The 20,334-nt window shown below is 39.4% G+C and overlaps 1 protein-coding gene across 8 annotated transcripts in view; it reads right to left on the bottom strand.

The window, feature by feature from the left end:
- BTRC (beta-transducin repeat containing E3 ubiquitin protein ligase) overlaps positions 1-20,334 on the bottom strand; it is a 129,451-nt gene that overhangs the window by 100,396 nt on the left and 8,721 nt on the right. For 5 of the 8 annotated variants that reach the window (XM_033149825.1, XM_033149823.1, XM_033149826.1 and 2 more), the window contains exon 2: positions 13,333-13,401. The exons of the other annotated variants lie outside the window; for them this stretch is intronic. In XM_033149825.1, the coding sequence (XP_033005716.1) occupies positions 13,333-13,401 (69 nt within the window). The remainder of the gene's footprint in view (positions 1-13,332; positions 13,402-20,334) is intronic. 8 annotated transcript variants of the gene reach the window in all.

Below are 20,334 nucleotides of genomic sequence, written 5' to 3'. Positions count from 1 at the left end.
ATGGTCAGGGGTCCCTTTACCTTTACCTTAAGCCCCACTTATCAGAGAAAAAAGCACATGCTATAAAGCTTGTAGCCTTACTTTGAACCTTGTTTAAAAATTAGGTCAAACTGGAAGACCAAGCCTTTTCCCCTAAAAAAACAGGGTAATTTCTAGCATGCAGTTATCTCAAATAAATTTCTCAATTAAATTTCTTGGTGATGAGGGAAGACTGAACTACCCATCAACTATGTATTTCACAATCCACTTTCACAAGGCTTGTCAGCTATCAATATTTCAAGAGTTCTCTGGCTTAAACTTCAATTTGAGAATTGGCACAGAGTCACCAGTAATATCAATACTCCACAGATTGCAGAAAATGTGAGCAGAAATACTAGAGAGCCTGACGATCCCAAAGATTCAGTCAGAATCATGTGGCTTCTTCCTTTACAAAGTATGGCCTCCCCTCTTCGTCCTCATAGCAAAAATGCTGCTCCACACTGGTCATCTCTTGCCTTGATTAGTGAAAACTTCTCCTCTCTGGTCACCTTAATCCACCAGTATCCATCTACTGCAAAAATTATTCACATATCTCACCGCTCCTTGAATTCTCAAAAACACCCTGCCTGCTTTTTGCACAAGCTTCATGTTCTTACCTTGAAAACTTTGCCTTGCATTTCTCTGCACTTTTATCCTTCTGTATCCATCTAAACCTTTGACTCTTCAAGTTACAACCTTCTTGCTTCCTGAAACAACCCCTTTTCTCCTTGCTGTCCCTAGTACTGACTGCCCCCAGAACACTTACATGAGGATTCCCCCCACCCCAATTTCTTCCTTCAGATCCTTCCTTTAAACTCACCTCTTCTGTGAAGCTTTTGGGACAATTCTTTAGTCTTAATACCCTACTTAACCGACTTGTCAGTGCTTTTTTCTGAAATTCATTGCCATTTGACCCCCACAGCTTACAATTTTCCTCTGTACACCCACAGGCAAGCCAGAGAGAACACATAATACATTTGATCATGTGGCCTCTGGTCTACAAAAGCATACGTGGTAATAAATCTGTTAGCCTTTAAGGTGTTATAAGATTCTTTGTTGCCAATACCCTACTGAAACAAATCCAAAGTGTGTGTGTGTGTGTAATCGCACATTTGTACCCTGTTCATCTTTCCCTCCATTTCCTTACTCTTCATCTGTTGCCTCCCTTGTGTCAATGTTGAGACTGTACGCCCCTTGGGGTAGGGACCTGTCCTCTCATTCTTGGTAAAGCAAATGTAAATAGATCAACACTCAGTAATAATATGCCATAGGGAATTCCCAATCCTGTACTCCATACTACCAGCATATTTATTCACCCTCTCCAATCTTTTTCATTCTGCAAACAATTTTTTTCTTGAGAATGGAGGCAGTTTTCCACTCTTGCATTTTAAGAGTCAACCTAAAGTAACACAACTTTCTTGAGTCACCTGGAGTTATCTGCTTTGCAAGCTCCTCACTTTGGTACACATACTCTCTGCTTGTAACACACTGTGCTCTATAAGAAAAGAATAGGTGAGTGAACGGACTGTGTCTTGTGTCCCAAATGCAGGGGGAGAGCCAATGCCGTTTTAGTTCCTTTCCATGCTAAAGCTTCAGAATATGCACTTGTTCAAATATTCTTCATGACTCTGTCCTTAGATGCATGCCACATACAACATGTGTTTGCCACCGAAATAGTGATTGACATAAGATACATAAGATGGGGAGCTGTGGCCTATCCAGCTTCTTTGCACATTTATCTATATAAAATACATACAATGGGTGTATACAAATGTTTTTACATGTACATACAAAACGTGGCACAGCCCTTAAAGGAAACTGAATTCTGCTCTTCCTGTAAGATACCCAAAGTTTTTATGAAGGAAATCAGTATCAGTACATGGAAATAATTACACAAGTATCCTGAAAGTTGAGGTAAAGACATATACATGTAGCATATATTGGGTAACACTGTTTCTTCCATCAACTAATTCATACTCTTAGGTTTGATGCAGCGATTCATAATTTTTGTCATATACGTAACAACATTCATTTTTACTTCAAGAGGTATGGCTTTTTCTTTTTCTTCAAAGGAGGCAACATTTATTATCTTTTAAAAGACCAATCTACGAATGGAAAACGTCATTCCTGTTCTTGCCTTCCACCCAAAGAAAGCACAGGCTTTAAATTGCTAGTGGTGTCTGAAAGAAGCTTATTCACAAACTCAAACAAAAGGCCTCAGGTGTTTCAACAGAAACAGAATGTGTGTAAATCAGAGAAGTGACCCAACAGGACACCTTCATTTACTGCCTCAGTGCTAAGAAAGCTCAATAGGCACTTCTCAGAACTCTTGGTCAAGCTGTGTGCTTCAAAAACTCACTACTGCACTGACAGCTCCACAAACAAGGACCACATTGTTTATCACCGAAATAGTGATTGACAATATCTCCTGCTTGCACCCATGTCAACTACAGAGTAAAAAAACCCCAAAACAAAACAAACCCCAGAAGAAATAATGCAAACCACGGTGTGTTCAGAGCTGCTCATCAGGGAAGATAATAGAATCAGTGTTTCTATCCTACTGACCTACCCCAAATTGTTATCGCCACTTGATCTGAGTTATGCTTTAGTCTCCCTCAGCACCTTTTAGACCTGGTCCCCACACCTGGTCTAAATGGTGCTGAGGAAGACATTGTGCCCTCCAGATGTTGACAAGCTACGACTTCCATCAGCCCCAGCAAGCATGGCCAATTGCCAGAGATTATGGGAGCTGGAGTTCAGCAACATCTGGAAGGCCATGCATTACCCACACCTTAGACTCAAAGAGGAATCAACCTCTAGAACAGGGCGGTCCAATCTCTCAGACCAAGTGGGCCGCAAGAGTACATCGACACAGAACCAAAGGGCCATACACTGAATTAAATTTCAATATCTTAAGTGTGTTTGCAATATAGTTAACATTTTTTAATATACACAATTAGCATATATACTGCACTTGAATATATATATAATTAAATACCAATGTGTGAAATTCGCCAGGCACCAGATGCATTTTGTACCTGGCTATCAACCACTTGCAACAAAGTGAAGATGCTCCAACTCCCTCCGTCATGTTACCTGTTAAACTGGAAGATGGCTGTTTGCAGCTGTGGGGCTGCTCTGATGTTGTAGGCTCCCTGCAAATGTTAGAACCCTACCAGTGAGATATGATTGCCCTCCACCTCACAGAGGACAACTGGAGTAGAACTGATGGGGCATGGCAAACATCCTTGCCCCCACTTCCTCTGCCACAATTAATATCATGTGGCAGAATGAACACCCAATAGGTCTCTTGTTGTCTTCTGCAACAAGTGAGGAAATGAATACATAATTTTCACAAAACAACCATTTCTTTTTAAATCTTTTTTATTTATTTAAGCAAGAACATATACTTCAACAACATAAAAGAATACATAAGAATAATGAAAAAAAAGACAATGCACTACAATTACATTAAAATTAAAACATTCACACACCCCAAAAATGCAAATTGAGTTGTTTCACTCACAATCCCTGGGAAAAATAATTATTATCCTTGGTGTTGTGGGACAGTAACTTTTCTGAAAAGATTTGTTTGATATATAAATATCAGGATAATGTCCTCCAAGTCTTACAATATTGTTACTTAAAGCTGAGAAGTTACTTAGAATTCAGTATAGTAGCATATCTCACAGGAGCCATTTGAACATTGTTAGCATTATTAATGTACATAAAATAAATTCTTACTGCACATTTGAAAATGAATCTTTTTTTTGTTTGTCCACTAGCATATCTTAATTTTGAGTTAATTTTTCAGCAATAGCTATGGAACAGATTTGACTATAACAAAAATCCTGATTAAACCTTCTTGTGATAACAATCCTGGGGGCTAACAAAAAATATAGACTCAATTATTCGTCCAAACCATCTTCACTTGGGCTCATCCCATATGCCCAGTAATGCTAACAAAGGGATTGGTATCAATTCTTCTTTTGTTATTAAATTAATTTCTAGGAACACCATCTCCACAAAAGCTGCTATGGCCAACACTCCCAACCTAAATAGAAATACGTACCTTTTTGTTTTTAACAGCACCAGCATTTTGAGGACAGACTTGGGTTATTATGTGATAAAATCACTGATTTATACTGCCACTAAATATTATTTTAAGAGCCTCTTTAGTTTGTTCTGAAGTATTTTTTTTCTGTCAGCTTCTTCTTGTGCAATACACTATTTGCAGACTTCTTGCGCTCCTTGAAAGAACACAATCTACATCTTCCATGCCAGAGCACTTTTCACTCTATTTTGTTTTCTAAGCAAAGGATCCTACATGGAACAGGTTCCAATTTCAGAATTTCCAGAAAGTCATTGAAGTTAGACTGTTGCAGCAAAAAAAAGTCATTTGGCATCTTATAGTCTAGCAAACTATAATTGTTAGTCTTTTAAGGTGTCATATGGCTGTTAGTTTTTATAATTTGCACTGTACTTTTATTATAACAGGCTAGCATATATATGGATGGCATTAGCATTCTCCATCCACACGTCATGTTTGAATTCCAAGGACAACTTCTCTCAGTCACTACAGTGGTATGCAAGACATTCCCTCCCTCACAAATTAAATACAGTTTTTCTTGAACTCCAACTATGTGCAAAGTTAGTGGTGTTCAGCAAAGAATAACCCCTACTTTCCCCAAATTTTCCCAAGTGCCTTAACTAAACAGCAATTGTCATCTGAAATTTATTTTGTCACTGCACTGCTCAATTTCCGAATCAAAGAGTACTGCCAAAATTAATTTGGAGTTCAGACTACCCATCCAAACTCCTATATCACTGCAACTTGACCTTGTATTCTTTTGCATTCTCTCTGTCATGGGATAGATAAACCATGACAGGGCTTTACCTTGTCTGACAAAATTACCTGCCAGGCTTAGCTTATCAAATTAGTAATTATTTTGGCTCCTTTCAGCATGACTCTTCTATGCCAAGATATTTTAAAATATTATTTAGTAAATTCCACTGAGGTGTGAGTTGCATCCCCTGCGTGTGAAGCTTCACGGGGAAAGGGGAAGCAAAACTTTGAAGAGCATCTTATTGTATAATTATAAACTATCATCCAAACCTCAGTTGCATAGAGACCACCAGTTTATGCATTTAAGGATGTGGCCCTTTACAGTCTTGCCTCAAAGGAAAACTGTAATCCTAAACACACTTACCAAGGAGTGAGTCGCATGGAACACAGTTGGATATAGAATCATAGGCCGGATTCAACTGAGTTCCACTAGTGCAAGCCAGCACTAGGTCTTGCTCTTCACTCCACCCCCACCCCCAAATTGGGCTCCAGAACAGTATGCCGGGAGAGGGAGACTGTTCTGTCTGGAAAGCTAAAAAGATTCCACTGATGGAATCATCTCTTTAGCACTACACTGAATTCCTCCCATACAAATTGGAACAGAACTCAGTCATCTAGGCCAACAACCTGCTGATGAAGGAACAAAATGACTACAGCATCCCAAATAGATGGCAACCCAGTCTCTGCTTAAAAGCCTCCAACAAAAGGAGAGTCCAACAACTTCCAAGACAGCCTATTCCACTGTTGAACAGCTCATACCATTAGAAGTTTTTCCTAGTCTTCGGCTAAAATGGTCTTTCTTGTAATTTGTACCTGTTGGTTCAGATTCCACCCACTGGATCAATTTGGGACTGGGGGGAGTACCATAATCTACATAGGAGAGCCTTTCAAATATCTAAAGAGGGTCTCTCTTCACCTCTTAATAACCTCTTCTTCAGACGAACCCAATTCCTTCTATTTTTCTTCATAGGACTTCATTTTCAGGCTGTTTGTCACCTATGTCACTCTCCTCTGTACATGTTTCAGTTTGTCAAGTTGCTTCTCAAACTGCAGTATCCAGAAAAGGAGTTTATTCTAGGTGAGGTCTGACCAAACCAAAACAGATTTTACTTCTCAAGGTCTAGACACTATACTTCTATTGATGCAGCCTAAAACTCCTTTGCCTTTTCAGCTGAAAACCTGAATTGCTGGCTCATATTTAGCTTATGGTCTCCTAAAATCTTTAGATCATTTTCACATGTACTGCCATCAAACCAGATGTCATCCATGCTGTACTTGTGCCTAATTTTGCCTACCTAAATGCAGAACTTTACATCTACCTGTTGAAATGCATGTTTGTCTTTGACCAATTCTCCATCATGTCAAGTTCATCTTGAATTCTACTTCTGTCTTCTAAGTGAGATAAGCTACCCTTCCAATTTTTTGTCATCTGCAAATTTGATGAACATTCCTCACTATTCCTTTGTCCAAGTCATTAATGAAGATGTTGAACAACAGTGGACCAGCGCAGAATTCTGCAGCACCCCACATGTTACTTCTCTCCGAGCTACTATGGAGCCAGCGATGAGCATTAATTGAGTATGGTCCATCAGTCAACTATAATGGTAGCATTGTTTATCCCACATTTTATCGTCTTGCCAACAAGAAATAGAGGATACTGTCAAAATCTTTGCTCAAATCAAGATATTCCATGTCTACAACATTCCTTTCATCTACCCAACTAGTAGCTCTATCAACAAAACAAGAAAATAAGGTTAGTCTGGCATGACTTGCTCTTGAGGAACCCATCCTGGCTCTTTGTAATCGCAGCATTCTTTTCTAAACACTCACAGACTGACCACTTAATGAACTGTTTTAGACCATTCTGTGTAAACATGTACAGGATTATGCTGTTATTGAATGGGACTTTCTTTTGGGTAGTCATGCATAGGATTAAGTCCCATTGACAAATGGGAAAATCACAGGCTGAACTGCAGGCACAACCCCAGAGTGTTGTAAAGTAAGATTTTTTAAAATGTGCTACTTGGAACTATTGTAACAAGGAAAGGAAAGCAATAGCTTGGTCAAGTCAGCATTACACAAAAGAATTTAAGAAGCACAGGAAGATCTATTCCATTTTTTTTAAATCCTAAAATGGAAGTCAACAGTGCTAAATTTACAGCTTCAGAACGGGATAAAAACAGTAGCCAGTTTTTGGTGAATGGCAGAGCAAATCCTCAATCTATAAAAAACAAAAAGAGGAGTAATTTATTCATTACTATTAAGTATCCATTAACCTTGAATGCAGAGGTGGAAAAAATACTTCAAACACTTCAGTATCACCAGAATGAACCCATTAGATACCTGGGTGACAAGGTACTTCTGATTTTCCTATTTTAATCAATGTTAATTATTTTCTACAGAAGCACAATATCAAAACGTATATCAGCAGTATTAACAAGTAATCTTATAAAACCTAACCAAGTCTGAAAAATCCACTGTGGTGCCTAAAAGTGGGAAATAATTCTTCAGTCCCCCAAAAAGTTGTATCTAGATATTTAACAATGAGATTAGGATTTTCAGAAGTGAACATCTAGAATTATATACAGCACATTTAAAGACATTTAAGAACCTTGGCAACCCAATGCAAGTGGAGCACATATAAGGGAAACAGGATCTGGTGCAGAATTTAAATGCAAGGCTTTCAGAATGGAACTACGGTAATCAACAGATAGCTAAAAAGTGCTCTCAAACTGTTTATGACAGAATGCATAGAATTGTGGCACCCCACTTTCCCCCTTGTCCTTACATAGAAATCACACCCTCACTTTGGCTCTTCATGCTATAAGCATCACCCAAACAAGCTGTATATACTCTATAACACTTCTGTGATGCAATAGGGGTCCTTCTCTTAATCACCTTTTAACTCTTTACTAGTTTAAAAACACAGAGAACATTAGGATATAGCCTAATCTCAAAGATGCTGTATGTTAGTGGGGATTACAGAAGAAAACAAACAAGAACAATTAAAGGGCTCAACTGGATGATGCTAAACAGGAAAAAAGAGTAAGTATTCCTATCTAGTCTTTTTACAAAGAAATCCTTTTTATTCTATACTGGTCTCTGTGGTAACAACAGGGTGCCTATATTATTGTTATAACTGCCTTTCCCTTTATAGAAGGACAAAGGTTAATTGCTTTTCTGGAGGTCAATGGCAAGCCAACATCTGAGTCAAGAACAAGACCCAAACTTCCTTATTCCGACACATTATTTAACCATTTCGTTACCACTCCCTTTCGCACCAGTGCAAAAAGCTTTAGGTTCCATTCAGATTCTTGAATCCAGTGAGATTTACTTGGTCACTTAACCCCCATATGCCACAAGAAGTAACTAAGAGACTTCAGGTAATTCAGTGTGGCTTTCAACCCATCCTTTAGGAATATGATTGTTTATGTAAGCTACTTTAAGAACAAAAAACAGTAAGAGCCAACAATAAATACATCAAGCAGCAGCATCTACTGTTTCACAACCATTTCATACCATAAAGTCTTGTGTGTTTGAACAGGTATCTTCATCAGCCTCTGGAAAATGGCAAGGAATTCCAGAGGGGAAACCACTTAGGAAAGGATGTGCTCTTGTAGCCACCTAAATCAGAATACATTTTTTTAAATTTAGGAACTACAGTAGATCTCTTTTTTATTACTTCTGGCATCTTGTATCTAGTCCATTTATGATTTTTAAACTGTCAACATGTTGAATTCAGCTCAGAAACTGGAAGCCAGTTCAGTTCTTTGAGTCCTCATATTATGTTCTTCCCCCACCCAGTTCTTAATGTCAAAGAGAAAAACAACTACCAGACTTTTAGAAGACATCTGAAGGCAGTCCTGTTTAGGGAAGCTTTGAATGGTTAATAGATTATTGTATTTTAAGATTTTGTTGGAAGCCACCCAGAGTGGCTGGGGAGGGTATAAATATATTATTATTATTATTATTATTATTATTATTATTATTACCCTGGCCACCACATTCTGTACCAGGTGAATTTTCTGAATGAGTAAAAAAGCCCACAAGGATTGCATTACACTAGCCCAATCTAACACCCACACACCCATACCCCAGGATAAACTGCCAAGCCAGATAGAGCTGGTAAAAGGTATTCCTAGCAACAGATGCCACCATAAAGTCAAGAAGGAATGCTTTGTCCAGATCTCCTGACTGCTGATCCGCTCCTCAGAGGGATGCTACCTGGTCCACAACAGGTCATTCACCTATCCCCCCACATTAACAGAACCATCCATACCAGCATCTCCAACTCAACTAGTCTGAACTTCAGTTTATTTGCTATCATCCAATCCATCAGGATGACTGGGATTGAAGGAAAAGAAATAAAGCTGGACATCATCAGCATTACAACATGCCAAGCAACCTCTCCCTGTGATTTTACATAGTTGTTATACACTGTATAATAAACAGCATAAAATGGATACCCCACAATATCTCTCTTTATATCACCTTCTGGAGCAAGTTAACCATTGTAATACAGTGCTGCTGACCCTCAGTCCTGACAAGTGGTCCAGAAGGATATCAAGTCAACAGTATCAAACACTGCTGTGAGATCCAGAAGAATAAAGGTCAAAATCCATTAGCTGGCAAACGTTGTCCGCCAAGGTGACCTTGGCAGTCCAATCCCTGTATGGGTCCAGAAGCTAGACAAATTCTAGCAAGCTTGATGATCAACTGTGAACATCCTGCAAACTTCTGGCATGTTTGAAGCCACCACCCAGGAATAAGCTTGCTAAATAATAATCTATGAGGAAGAAGTCACCAAACCCAGTATTAACTTGGGCAACACATTCTTCCTTGGCTTTTTGCAAGACTGGACACATGCTATATAAACGTCAATTTAAAAAACTGACAATTTTATTTAAAAATTAAGCAGGTTAGATTTGCACAATTTCAGCTGCTTAAATTGGGGAATAATAATTGAACAGAACCTGTGCAGAGTTGCCTACATTCAATATTATAATCTTTTGTCCTTAACATCAGACTGTGTCCAGTCTCCCAAAAATCCATCTTCCTTCATCTTATTTGTAACACAAACTGTTTTAAGATCAAATGAATATACTTTTACAGGAGCATTTTATGCATTTCATTTAAGCCAGGCACAATATCAAGAGTGTGCAATACAAACGGGAAACTCCACAGCCATGACAAGAGACTGCTGCGATGACACTGGGGGTTGCACACAAGCCAAGTTTTTCCAACTGCTAAAGGACCAGTCAAGGTTAAGAAAGAAATGCTAATTCTCTCTGTACTTTCAGATGAACTAAGATAAACAATCATATGCATCTAGATGAGCTGAAACATCACCCAAAATGTTTAGAGGATGATTTAGCTCCACTTAAAATTAAGGTGTTTTTAGGCAGTGTAAGATGTACCATCTCTGTTATTCAGGTGCACTGTTAAGCAATTCAGGTAACATAGACAACTGACATTAGTCCTATAACCATTTAACTTGACAAATGCTGCCACTGCAGTGTCAGAGGTTGTATTACCACAGTTAATACTTCCAAGCAAATGTAAACCTTTTCCACCTAGGGCTGTTTTAAATATTCCACTGTTTCCGTTTTAGAGCTGAAAACAGCAAGGGGAGGGGGAGGTCAGGAAGATTTCCTGGCAAACCTTTTAACTGTGATAATATTCACCCTTTTCCAATATTGTTTTCTGCCATTGTTTTCCCTTTGTGACCAACCATATCTGTTCACATGACTGGGGGCAAACCAAGCCAACTGAGAGAAGGAGAGGTAAGGTAAGGCAGGTAAAGGTAAAGGACACCTGGATGGTTAAGTCCAGGCAAAGGCAATTATGGGGTGCAGCACTCATCTTGCTTCAGGCCGAGGGAGCCGGTGTTTGTCCACAGACAGCTTTCTGAGTCATGTGGCTAGCACAACGGACCACCCTGACGGAAGCCAGAGTGCACAGAAACACTGTTTGTTTGCCTTCCCACTGCAGTGGTACCTACTTGCACTAGTGTGCTTTCTAACTGCTAGGTTGGCAGAAGCTGGAAAATAGCAATGGGAGCTCCTCCCATCACATGGATTCAAACTGCCAAATTTCCGATCGGCAAGCCCAAGAGGCTCAGTGGTTTATACCACAGCGCCATTTGTGTCCCTAGGAAAGGAGGCAGCACACCCATATAGAAAAAGGCTACATGAAATGAAGAGATTAAAATTGGGTTGGCATTGCTGATAAAACAGTTCAAATAGCAGGGGGGACTTTTCAACACTACTGAAAACATTCCTGAAATACAGCAAGCAGTTTCATATCCCAACCCATTTATTCCCCACATTTTCAACCTATACACACACACACAAACTCTGCAGGTCCTAAAGGTGCAACTGCATCTGTGCCTAGAAAAATAATTCCCCAGTAAGACTGCATTTAATACCTGGTGATGGTAGATGAGTCACTGCCTTTGCTGGATGAATGCCAAATCCTTTTTTAAAAAATGGGTAAAGTACATATTCTGTTCTAAATTGTGCACTGAACATTGTATTAAGCACTTTTAAGGTTTTACCACAAATCCAAAATACATATGCAGTACATTTTAAAGGGGAAATGGTTATATATATTACAGTGGTACCTCCAGTTACAAACTTAATTCATTCCGGAGGTCCGTTCTTAACCTGAAACCGTTCTTAACCTGAGGCCCACTTTCGCTAATGGGGCCTCCCGCTGCCGCCGTGCTGCTGGCACACAACTTTCACTCGCATCCCTGGGCAAAGTTCGCTACCAGGAGCATCTACTTCCGGGTTAGCGGAGCTCATTACCTGAAGCGTTCGTAAGGAGGACGGTATGTAACCCGAGGTTCCACTGTACAAGTTTGGGCCAGCAACTCATGCACATTGGCAAAGCATTAAAGGAATGGATGAAACTGAATAGGTCCCTAACAGTTTGCAACAGAGAAGAGGGAGGGAGGGAGGGAGGGAGGGAGGGAGGGAGGGAGGGAGGGAAAAGCTAAGTACTACCCATTCATATATTTCAATATAATATTGCCTGGGCAAGTAGTATGGTAATTAGGTCAGTAAATGCAAAGACAACATGAGTACTTCAGTCAAGATGAAAAGTAATGAGCAGATTGAGGTTCTGATTTCAAGTGGTAGCGGCAAAAGAAGCCTTTAAGAAAAAGAGAAGGGGAACTACGTAGGACAGAATCTATTTCTTAGCAATTCTCCGAGCCAAGGTCCTGCACAGAAATGAACAAATCTATTTCAACAATGATCTTGCTTTCTATTGCACTAGGGATAGATTCTAGCACCCTCACCTGAGCTCTTGTTGCAAACAGTCTTGTACGTTACTAATAGTTTAGAGGTGGTATGCAGATGAAACTAAAGACCTACTACAGTGTACAGTATAAGGTTTCCTGTTTTATTTTCTTCGAGGAAGGGATCTCATATTTCTTTGCTGATCTCTCTGTAACAAACCAAAATGTTTTGTGCATAAAATAAACTAGTCCTTGAGCTGCTGGGCTGCTTGCAGAGCAAAGAAAATGAGACACCCCAAGATTCTCTCCTCCCACTTAAAACTTCAGGTTTCATTATTTTATTTTCTCCTACTCAGTTCAAGGAGTTCTTTATCCATTTGTTTCATTAGGCGCAGAGCACCAGAGAGACTTTCATTCCAACAGTCGCCTTCAAAACTGTAGTTGCCACAACAACCAGATGCAGCTTAGCTGCATTGTTCTCATTTGTTAGTACCATGACACAATCGTTCCATCTTCCTACAATGAAGCAACTTTTCATTTCTACTTTTCAAGGATGTTACATTTCCCCACAAAGATACAGATGTGCCATGAGTGTGCATGTGTCATACATGCAAAGTTGAAAACAAGATTCTTTTGGGAGAATTGTTATACTAGATTTGTTTTGAGATGTTGACAGCAATTGCTAGAGCCAGGCTGCTGAAACATCTAAAGCTTGGCCTTTAATAATCACCAAAGTAATATAGCGCCAGACCACATCTGAGCAGGGACTCCCAATAGTGTCAGATTGTGTCAAACTGCAGGATTGTTATGGGATGCGAGCAAATGTCCACACTTGTTTTACCCAATCAAATCTGAATTAGGCTCTAGATGCAAGCCTCCTGTGTATTAACCCATTGGCCTCCCTGTTATTACCACCACCACAGACCTTCACATTTGAAGGCTAATTTTAATTCAGCAATTTGAGTTGTTGCTGCAGATCTTGCTATACATTGCCCCACTCTCCCTTCTGATGATCCTTGTTTGAACTTTTACTCACAAGAAGTGCAAACAGGAGATGCACACAACATGCAGACATACAACACTCACAAATATATAGATGTAGTGAATATCTGATTACACAGCACCATGAGGGTATTGAACTGTATGTGTACTTGACCAATGAAACAAACACAAGTTTTCTGGTGCAAGCCCTCACAAGAGATGAGAAACAGTAACACAGTCCAACCTGCTTTAGCCATGCTTGGTATCCAGAAGATGTAAGTTGGAATCCATCTTTAGGCATGTGTATTCTGGGCTAGGAGAGAATAGACATAAGAGACCTCCTTTTACATTGAGACCTGGCTAGCCTATCCTTATTTCCAGGTGAACGAAAACACCAAACACACTCTCAGCCATACACATAAAGATGCATTCTTCAGGGGAATTGCAGGGAGGCTGCTACTCTATATAGCATAAATAATAGAACCTTAGGAAAAGAAAGAATATAAAGAATGCCCAACTCACACAGGATTTTGCGCAGGTAAACATCTCTAAAACAATTAACACATGTAATACAGCTATAGCGTGGCCCACCGACACCCGAGATCGTCCATTAAGCTTTTTTGGATAGATTCTTCATGGCAGCCGTGGGAAGATAAGTAGTGTTTTTTTAAAAAAATAAAAAAAACCTGCACATTCACCATCCGTGGATAAGACGACCCCCAATTTTTGACTAACATTTTAAAGCAAATTATTAAAGCAAAAATAAGCAAAATAAAAATTGTCTTGTGCATGGAAAAATACAGTAATTCACATACCATGGATAGGGATCATTGTATGCACGCTACTTAAGGAGAATTTCTTAGGTGATGGCCATATCCCTCCAATCTACTTCATACATGTACAACTTCGTCTTCATCCTGAGAAAATCTGACCTCTTCCCAGCCTATTGCTGGAAAGGGTAAGGGGTTCAAGCAGCTACGTGCTTGTTCCTTACAGCCTTTTTTTGTTAAAGGATGCATATATGAGCCTATACAGCACCAAACCCCTTCATTTTCTTCTGACATGCCTGATCTAAAACTCTATGCAAGCAGGATAACCACAATTAGAGCCACTTTTTGATGTGGGAATTCTACTTGAAGAGCACAACTCACAGAGCATCAGTTTAGAATAGTGATTGTTCAAAATGTGTTCTGAAGAACCCTGGGGGTTCCTTGGAAGCTTGTGAGAGAATTCTCAATGAGAAGACCAGAAAAGGCAGGCAAGCTTCCTTAACAGTTTCCCCCACCTATTCTTATTACTATTATTATTAATTAAGTTTATATCCTACCCTTCCTTCTGAAGGAGCCCAGGGCAGCACCTTTCCCTAAACTGCACAGCCAATAGTTATATGCATTCCAAGACACACTTATTAAGTTCAGGCAGGGCAATAATAAGGCTTAGCAGGCTTATCCAGAGCTCCTTGGGTATTGATTGTAAATTCTAGAATATATTCCAGATGTTCCACAACATACAGAGAATGAGCAGGCATTAAAACGGCAAACACAGTTCAGTGTAAGCAAGTGTAAAATGATGTACAATGGGACAAAAAAACCTAACTTAACATATACACTTGGGACAGAATCGGCCCTGGTCACTCAAATGGATGATCTTCTTTCTGAGAGGGAATGAGGAAGGGTGGTGAGCAAAATATGGGCGTTTTCTGCTGCTGCCCCTATTCTGTGGGTTGCCCTTCCCTCTACCATACGTGAAGCAGCAACTTCAGTTGCTTCACACATCTTTTTGCTCAGGCTTTCCCTGACCCATGAGGTTTATGTATGCAAATCCCCTGAATCTCTGTATTACTTACTTTTTATATTGTTTCATTGTTTTTAGTTTGTGTTTTTGGTTTAATGGATATTGTTTTTATATTGCACATAGTGTACAGCACTTAAGAGATTTTGAAAATATTAAGCTGTTTAGAAAAGCTTCTAAATAAACAAATGCACTAATGTGGTCTGAATTGGCAGCAACGGACCAGGAAAGAGAGCATCGGGACTTAGCAGATAACTTGATGAACATGTCGACCCAGTGTGTAGCAGATGTGAAAAAAGGTGCATTCCGTGTTAGGGATCATTGGAAAAGGGACTGAAAATGAAACGGCCAACAACAAAATGCTGTTATACCAATCTATGGTGCAGCCACATTTGGAACACTGTGTATAGTTCTGGTCACCACACATCAAAAAGGATGTTGCAGACCTGGAAAAGTAGTTTTAAAAGGGCAGCCTAAAATATCCAGCAGCCAGAGCAACTCTCTTGTGAAGAAAAGTTATGATATTTGGAGCTTTTAAAAAAAAAGCATGATAGAAGTATATAAAATTAGGCACAGTGGGTAGAAAGTGAATATGCATCTCTCATAATAGCAGAACCAAGAGTCAACTAATGAAGCTAAACAGTTTAAAAAGGCATCAGTATTGTGTCTGATGCTGTCCATATGTGACTGGTACAGACTTGCATTCTCACAACAGAATTTCACCTTCTCCACCCTCAGCAAATCCTCAAAATCTGTTATGGAGGGTTGAGATCCCCTCTGGAGCAGCTTTCAGGAGCATATGGAGGGCTGCAGGAAGAAGGAGAGGAAGGAGAAATCCCACTGCATGCGTGAAGTACTTCTTCATACAGTTCACAGTTATGGAATTTGCTACAAGATGCAACCATTCTATACAAGTTTTACAAGCATGATCCCATGGGAACCCTCCCCACCCCATCATGCAGTATTACCCAGCCTAACACCTGCCAAATTCCAATTTTGTAATGTGCTGCTGCAACCGAAACATTGTATTTAATATGTAGCCTATTTCTAGGGCTGCCTTCTCAACGGTCTCCCTCCCACGATGTACTAAAGTCATTAGCTCGTTCTGATTTCAAACTGGCCATCTTTTCCCTGCAATCTTTAACTGACTTTTTGTTTTATTACCTTCCTTTACCCCTTCTTCCATTTTTAACTTAATGGATCTAGCGGTCTCTAGTGAGGTCTGAAAAGGCTGTTTTCTCAGAATGAGTCAATATTTTAAATTCTATGGAATGCATTTGTTTTCCCCTAAAAAATAAATATAAAAATGAAGCCTTTAAAAGACAGACATTAAATTACAGACCTCAGTTCCTATTTTCTAAGCCTAATACAACCCCTGAAGGCTTACAATATTTGAATCACAGCTGGAGCCATGGTTACCATACAGTTTAAATATCAGCTTCTTTACTGTGCAATTTGTTTTAAAAATCAAATCAGAGGCTGTGTCATAAACAAGTGCTAATTAAGTAGCAAGCAAGAAGAGGGCTTTCTGTGCAAGAAAGGTTCTTAAATATCTGCCTCTCCAATCTTGTAAGAAAGGATAAATAAAGCCAGCTGGGAAAATTATGGGCCAAAACTGGCATGAGACAGACACACACAAACAAAACTGTGGCTGGCACTAACCCTCCAGTGTTATTCCTTTCAGATGAGAGTCAGGAGGCTACAGATTATGATAAGCTTCTTGCTTTTAGGTGAACAATGCCAAGTTAGCATGGCAATGTGAGTTTGATCACATAATTCTGTGAGGGCATAAGCATATTCCTACGCAGTCTCTATGCTTCAAGCCACTCAATTCTGAAACAATAGAAATCAAAACTGCAGCTCCCTTTTGGCACCACAGAACTACTGCTGGGATGGCAGAATATTTATTATTTTTATGTAGTCCTTTGGACAGATGCATTTTGTTAACAACAAGAACCCTGTAATTTATTACAATCCCCTATTTGGTAAAATTCATTTATTCTTAGCTAAATGCTTAGCTAAGAATAAATGAATTTTTAATACAGTTTTTAGAAACACTTGTCACTGCTTCAGCATTTCCATTTAGTGAATAGGACTGATGTTGCTCTCAGCAGGGGGTGATATTTTAATGATGCAATGCTGCACTTCCTAGAAGACAGACAAGCCTCATGAGGCAGATTATAGGACTAAAGAAACTCAGATCCCATTAAAAGCAGACAGCTCCAGACCATTTTTAAAATTAATTTTGTTTAATGATAAAATGTGCTATAACAGGTGGGTAGCCAATTGTAAAATTAACCAAAACATGGTTAAAGGAACAGAAGAATGTTAGAAAAGCAAACACAATAATGCTCCCACTACCAATTTACTAGATGCATCTGTGGAAATATTGGCACCTATCAATACCTCATTTTAGCTGTCTACAAAGCAGGTGCAGTGCCTACATTCCTTTAAGCTTACATCAAGTCAGACCATTAGTCCATCTAACTCAGTATTGTCTACACTGACTGGCAGCATCTCTCCAGAGTTTCAGACAGAAATTTTCCCCAGCCCTATCTGGAAATGGTGACGATTGAACCTAGGACCTTTTACCACTGAACCACAATCCTTCCTTGCTTTATCAAAACCTGAAATGTTCAGAAACATTCACAGCAAAAAATATATTTTGAATGAGTTGCCTTCAACAAAAGCTTGTTGTAAAAAGTCTTTTGCTTTTAGTTAACCATGGCTTCCCATTTCATCCAAACTGGGAATCATGATTTAATATTAACTATGGCTGTTTCAAAACAAGCCACAGTTGATGATGATGACCACAGTTCCCAGTCCAGACAAAACAGCAAATTACAGTAAACTAGAAACTGAAGCAAAAGCTTCTGAACTCCTCCTCTTGGACATGTATGAAGATGAAAGAGGCTTGTTCATCATAGTGCTAAACCATGGTTTAGCATTACATCTGAATCTTGCATGGTGTCTTTCTCATCTCTATCGTCCCATAACTCCTATCTAGTCAAAAACTTAGCAGCTAGTATTGTTTTTATTTACTCCACTAATAAGAACTATAATTTAGCACTAACTACTCATGAGGAATTATAGTGCTGCTGGTTGGTGAGCAATTTGCCAAGGAAGACCAGTTTAGCCACTTAAAATAAATATCCACCTGCATATACTAGCACTAATCAGGGCGTGAAATTAAACTTTTTATTCAGTAGAAAATAACTGCTGCAAGGCGGCGATTTAGTGGAAAGCAAATATTAAGGTCAACCTATTCTTCCCAGAGCCCACAGTAGATATGCTAGGAGAGAGGGCATGGAGCACCAAATTCCACTTTTCTAAGTCCATGAAGCTAAATACTTCAATGATGCGTTAGCAAATTTACCATTTGCTTTTACTAATTGCATATATTTAATGAAGCAAACAAAGCAAAAAGCTAAAAGAAAATGCTGTTAACTTGAACCCTGCACTCTCCTTGCATTGCCCCCCTAAAGCAACTAAAGAACTGAGTCACATCATGAAGAGTCAAATCATTCATTTATGTACCAAATTCACAAAATATTTATTTCTCTTTCTCTCTTTTTTCAAAAAAAGGCTAACACACAATGGTATCCATTGGTACAATGTGCACATCTCTTGAAAGGAACACTGACTCATCATGTGTGAAGTTCCTTGACCTCAGAGAATTTCCCTTCCACTGCAATAAAGAGAGCTGGTCCTTGCACACGTGCTAAACAGCTCCCTCCTTTGAAAGAAATACAGGGACATGGATTGAGGTGACAGTTAACGTTGCCTTTCAAAAGAACAAATGTTCAGTTATTTAATATAGAGTAGCATATGCTCATTAGATATTTGCAAAACATGTAATGATAGAGTGTGATGTTTATTCAAACCCAACTGTTAAAATTTATATTTACAGCCCACTCTTTCTCAAAAGCTTGGGGTGAATAACAAATTTAAAAACAAATCTAGAATTCCCATTAGAAGTAAAACAACAAAGTGAAAAGACTTCCTTGCACTGAGAATGTAAAATAATATTCTTCAAAATATGGTTTTTTTAAAATGAAAAAGCACATAAGAGACAAGCCAGATGTTGTCTAGAGAGAGAGAAATCTATTTTGGCTCACAGCAAAGTGTTACGACTACCAAGGGAACCCATTTGATCAACTCAGACATTTTGTATAGCTTAAGCCAGCCTTGTATTTAACCACTCGCCTGGTCACCATGGATGACAAGGAATTACATGCAGATAAGTAGGCTGAAGGCTGCCAGAGGGAGGACAAGCAGAGCATGCTGTTCATCTGACAGTCCCTGCATTTCTATGCTGGGTGTGAGGAGAGAAAACCTTCTCCTTCATGCCCAGCATGAAACACTTTTTGCTAATCAGTTTTTTACATATAAGTGGGGATGGCAGAGGAGAGATTGAGTGCTCCATCTGCCAGTCCTTCTCATGACTACAAAATAGGCTAGTAATATTTTTTTTTGCAGACTAGTCATTTTTGTGGCTTTATTTACAAGGCTGGCTCAAGCTCTATGAGTTATTTATGACCCAATCCCTTCTGTTGCTGCATGAGCAAACAAGCAGGTGGAATCAGGCTCTACACCTCTGTATGAAGCAGTGCCTACACTATGAGCTGACTCAAGACATCAAGCCAACAGTGTGGATCAACCTAATGGTTGTAAACAGGCACCACTGTCAGGTGTGGTTTAGTGGCAGAGCACAAAGCCATTACTGAGCATGGAAAATAGTTGAGAGGCATCAGAACTGGGAAGGACTGAAGACAGCTTGCATGCTACTGTAAAACCTGTAACACAACCAGCTACACTGGTGTAGTCCTACCCATCCAATACCCTGTAGCAACTGACGGGCAGCACAACAGGATGGACTTACCTCACTTCCATCACACAAGTGCAAGTTACATTTTTAAATGCTAATCTCTGCACTCACAGATGCACGTGTCTATAGGATCACCATGTCAGTCTATCAAGCTGACTTACTAAAGATCAGGTCATCAACTCAAGCTACAGTGCCAGTATTTTCAGTGATGCAGTGAGAAAGCTCTCTGTTTTGAAGAAAGTGGGAGTTAGAGAACATGGCACATTTCATAATTTGCAGTAGCCGAGTCCCTGAAAGGAGACTCCACGTCTTCTACATAGGTCGGAGGGGAGAGAAAGAGAGAAATACTCTGCAACAGTGGCTATAAAGATGCTGTCCATGAGCTGGTAAAGGAAAGAGATAATTTAATAATGAAAATAAAATAATAATCTAGCTAAACTCTGTTTAGATCAGCAGGGCTTAAATCTGAAATTTAAGTTCCTGAAGAGTTGGTGTTTTGTTTTGTTTTTAAAAAAAGAACAATAACCTATAACAGGCATGCCCAAACTTTGGCCCTCCAGATGTTTTGGACTACAATTCCCATCATCCCTGACCACTGGTCCTGTTAGCTAGGGATCATGGGAGTTG

Source organism: Lacerta agilis, chromosome 5 (assembly GCF_009819535.1).
Source record: "Lacerta agilis isolate rLacAgi1 chromosome 5, rLacAgi1.pri, whole genome shotgun sequence".
NCBI classification, from domain to species: Eukaryota; Metazoa; Chordata; class Lepidosauria; order Squamata; family Lacertidae; genus Lacerta; species Lacerta agilis.
This window is presented reverse-complemented; position numbering and strand designations above follow the sequence as displayed.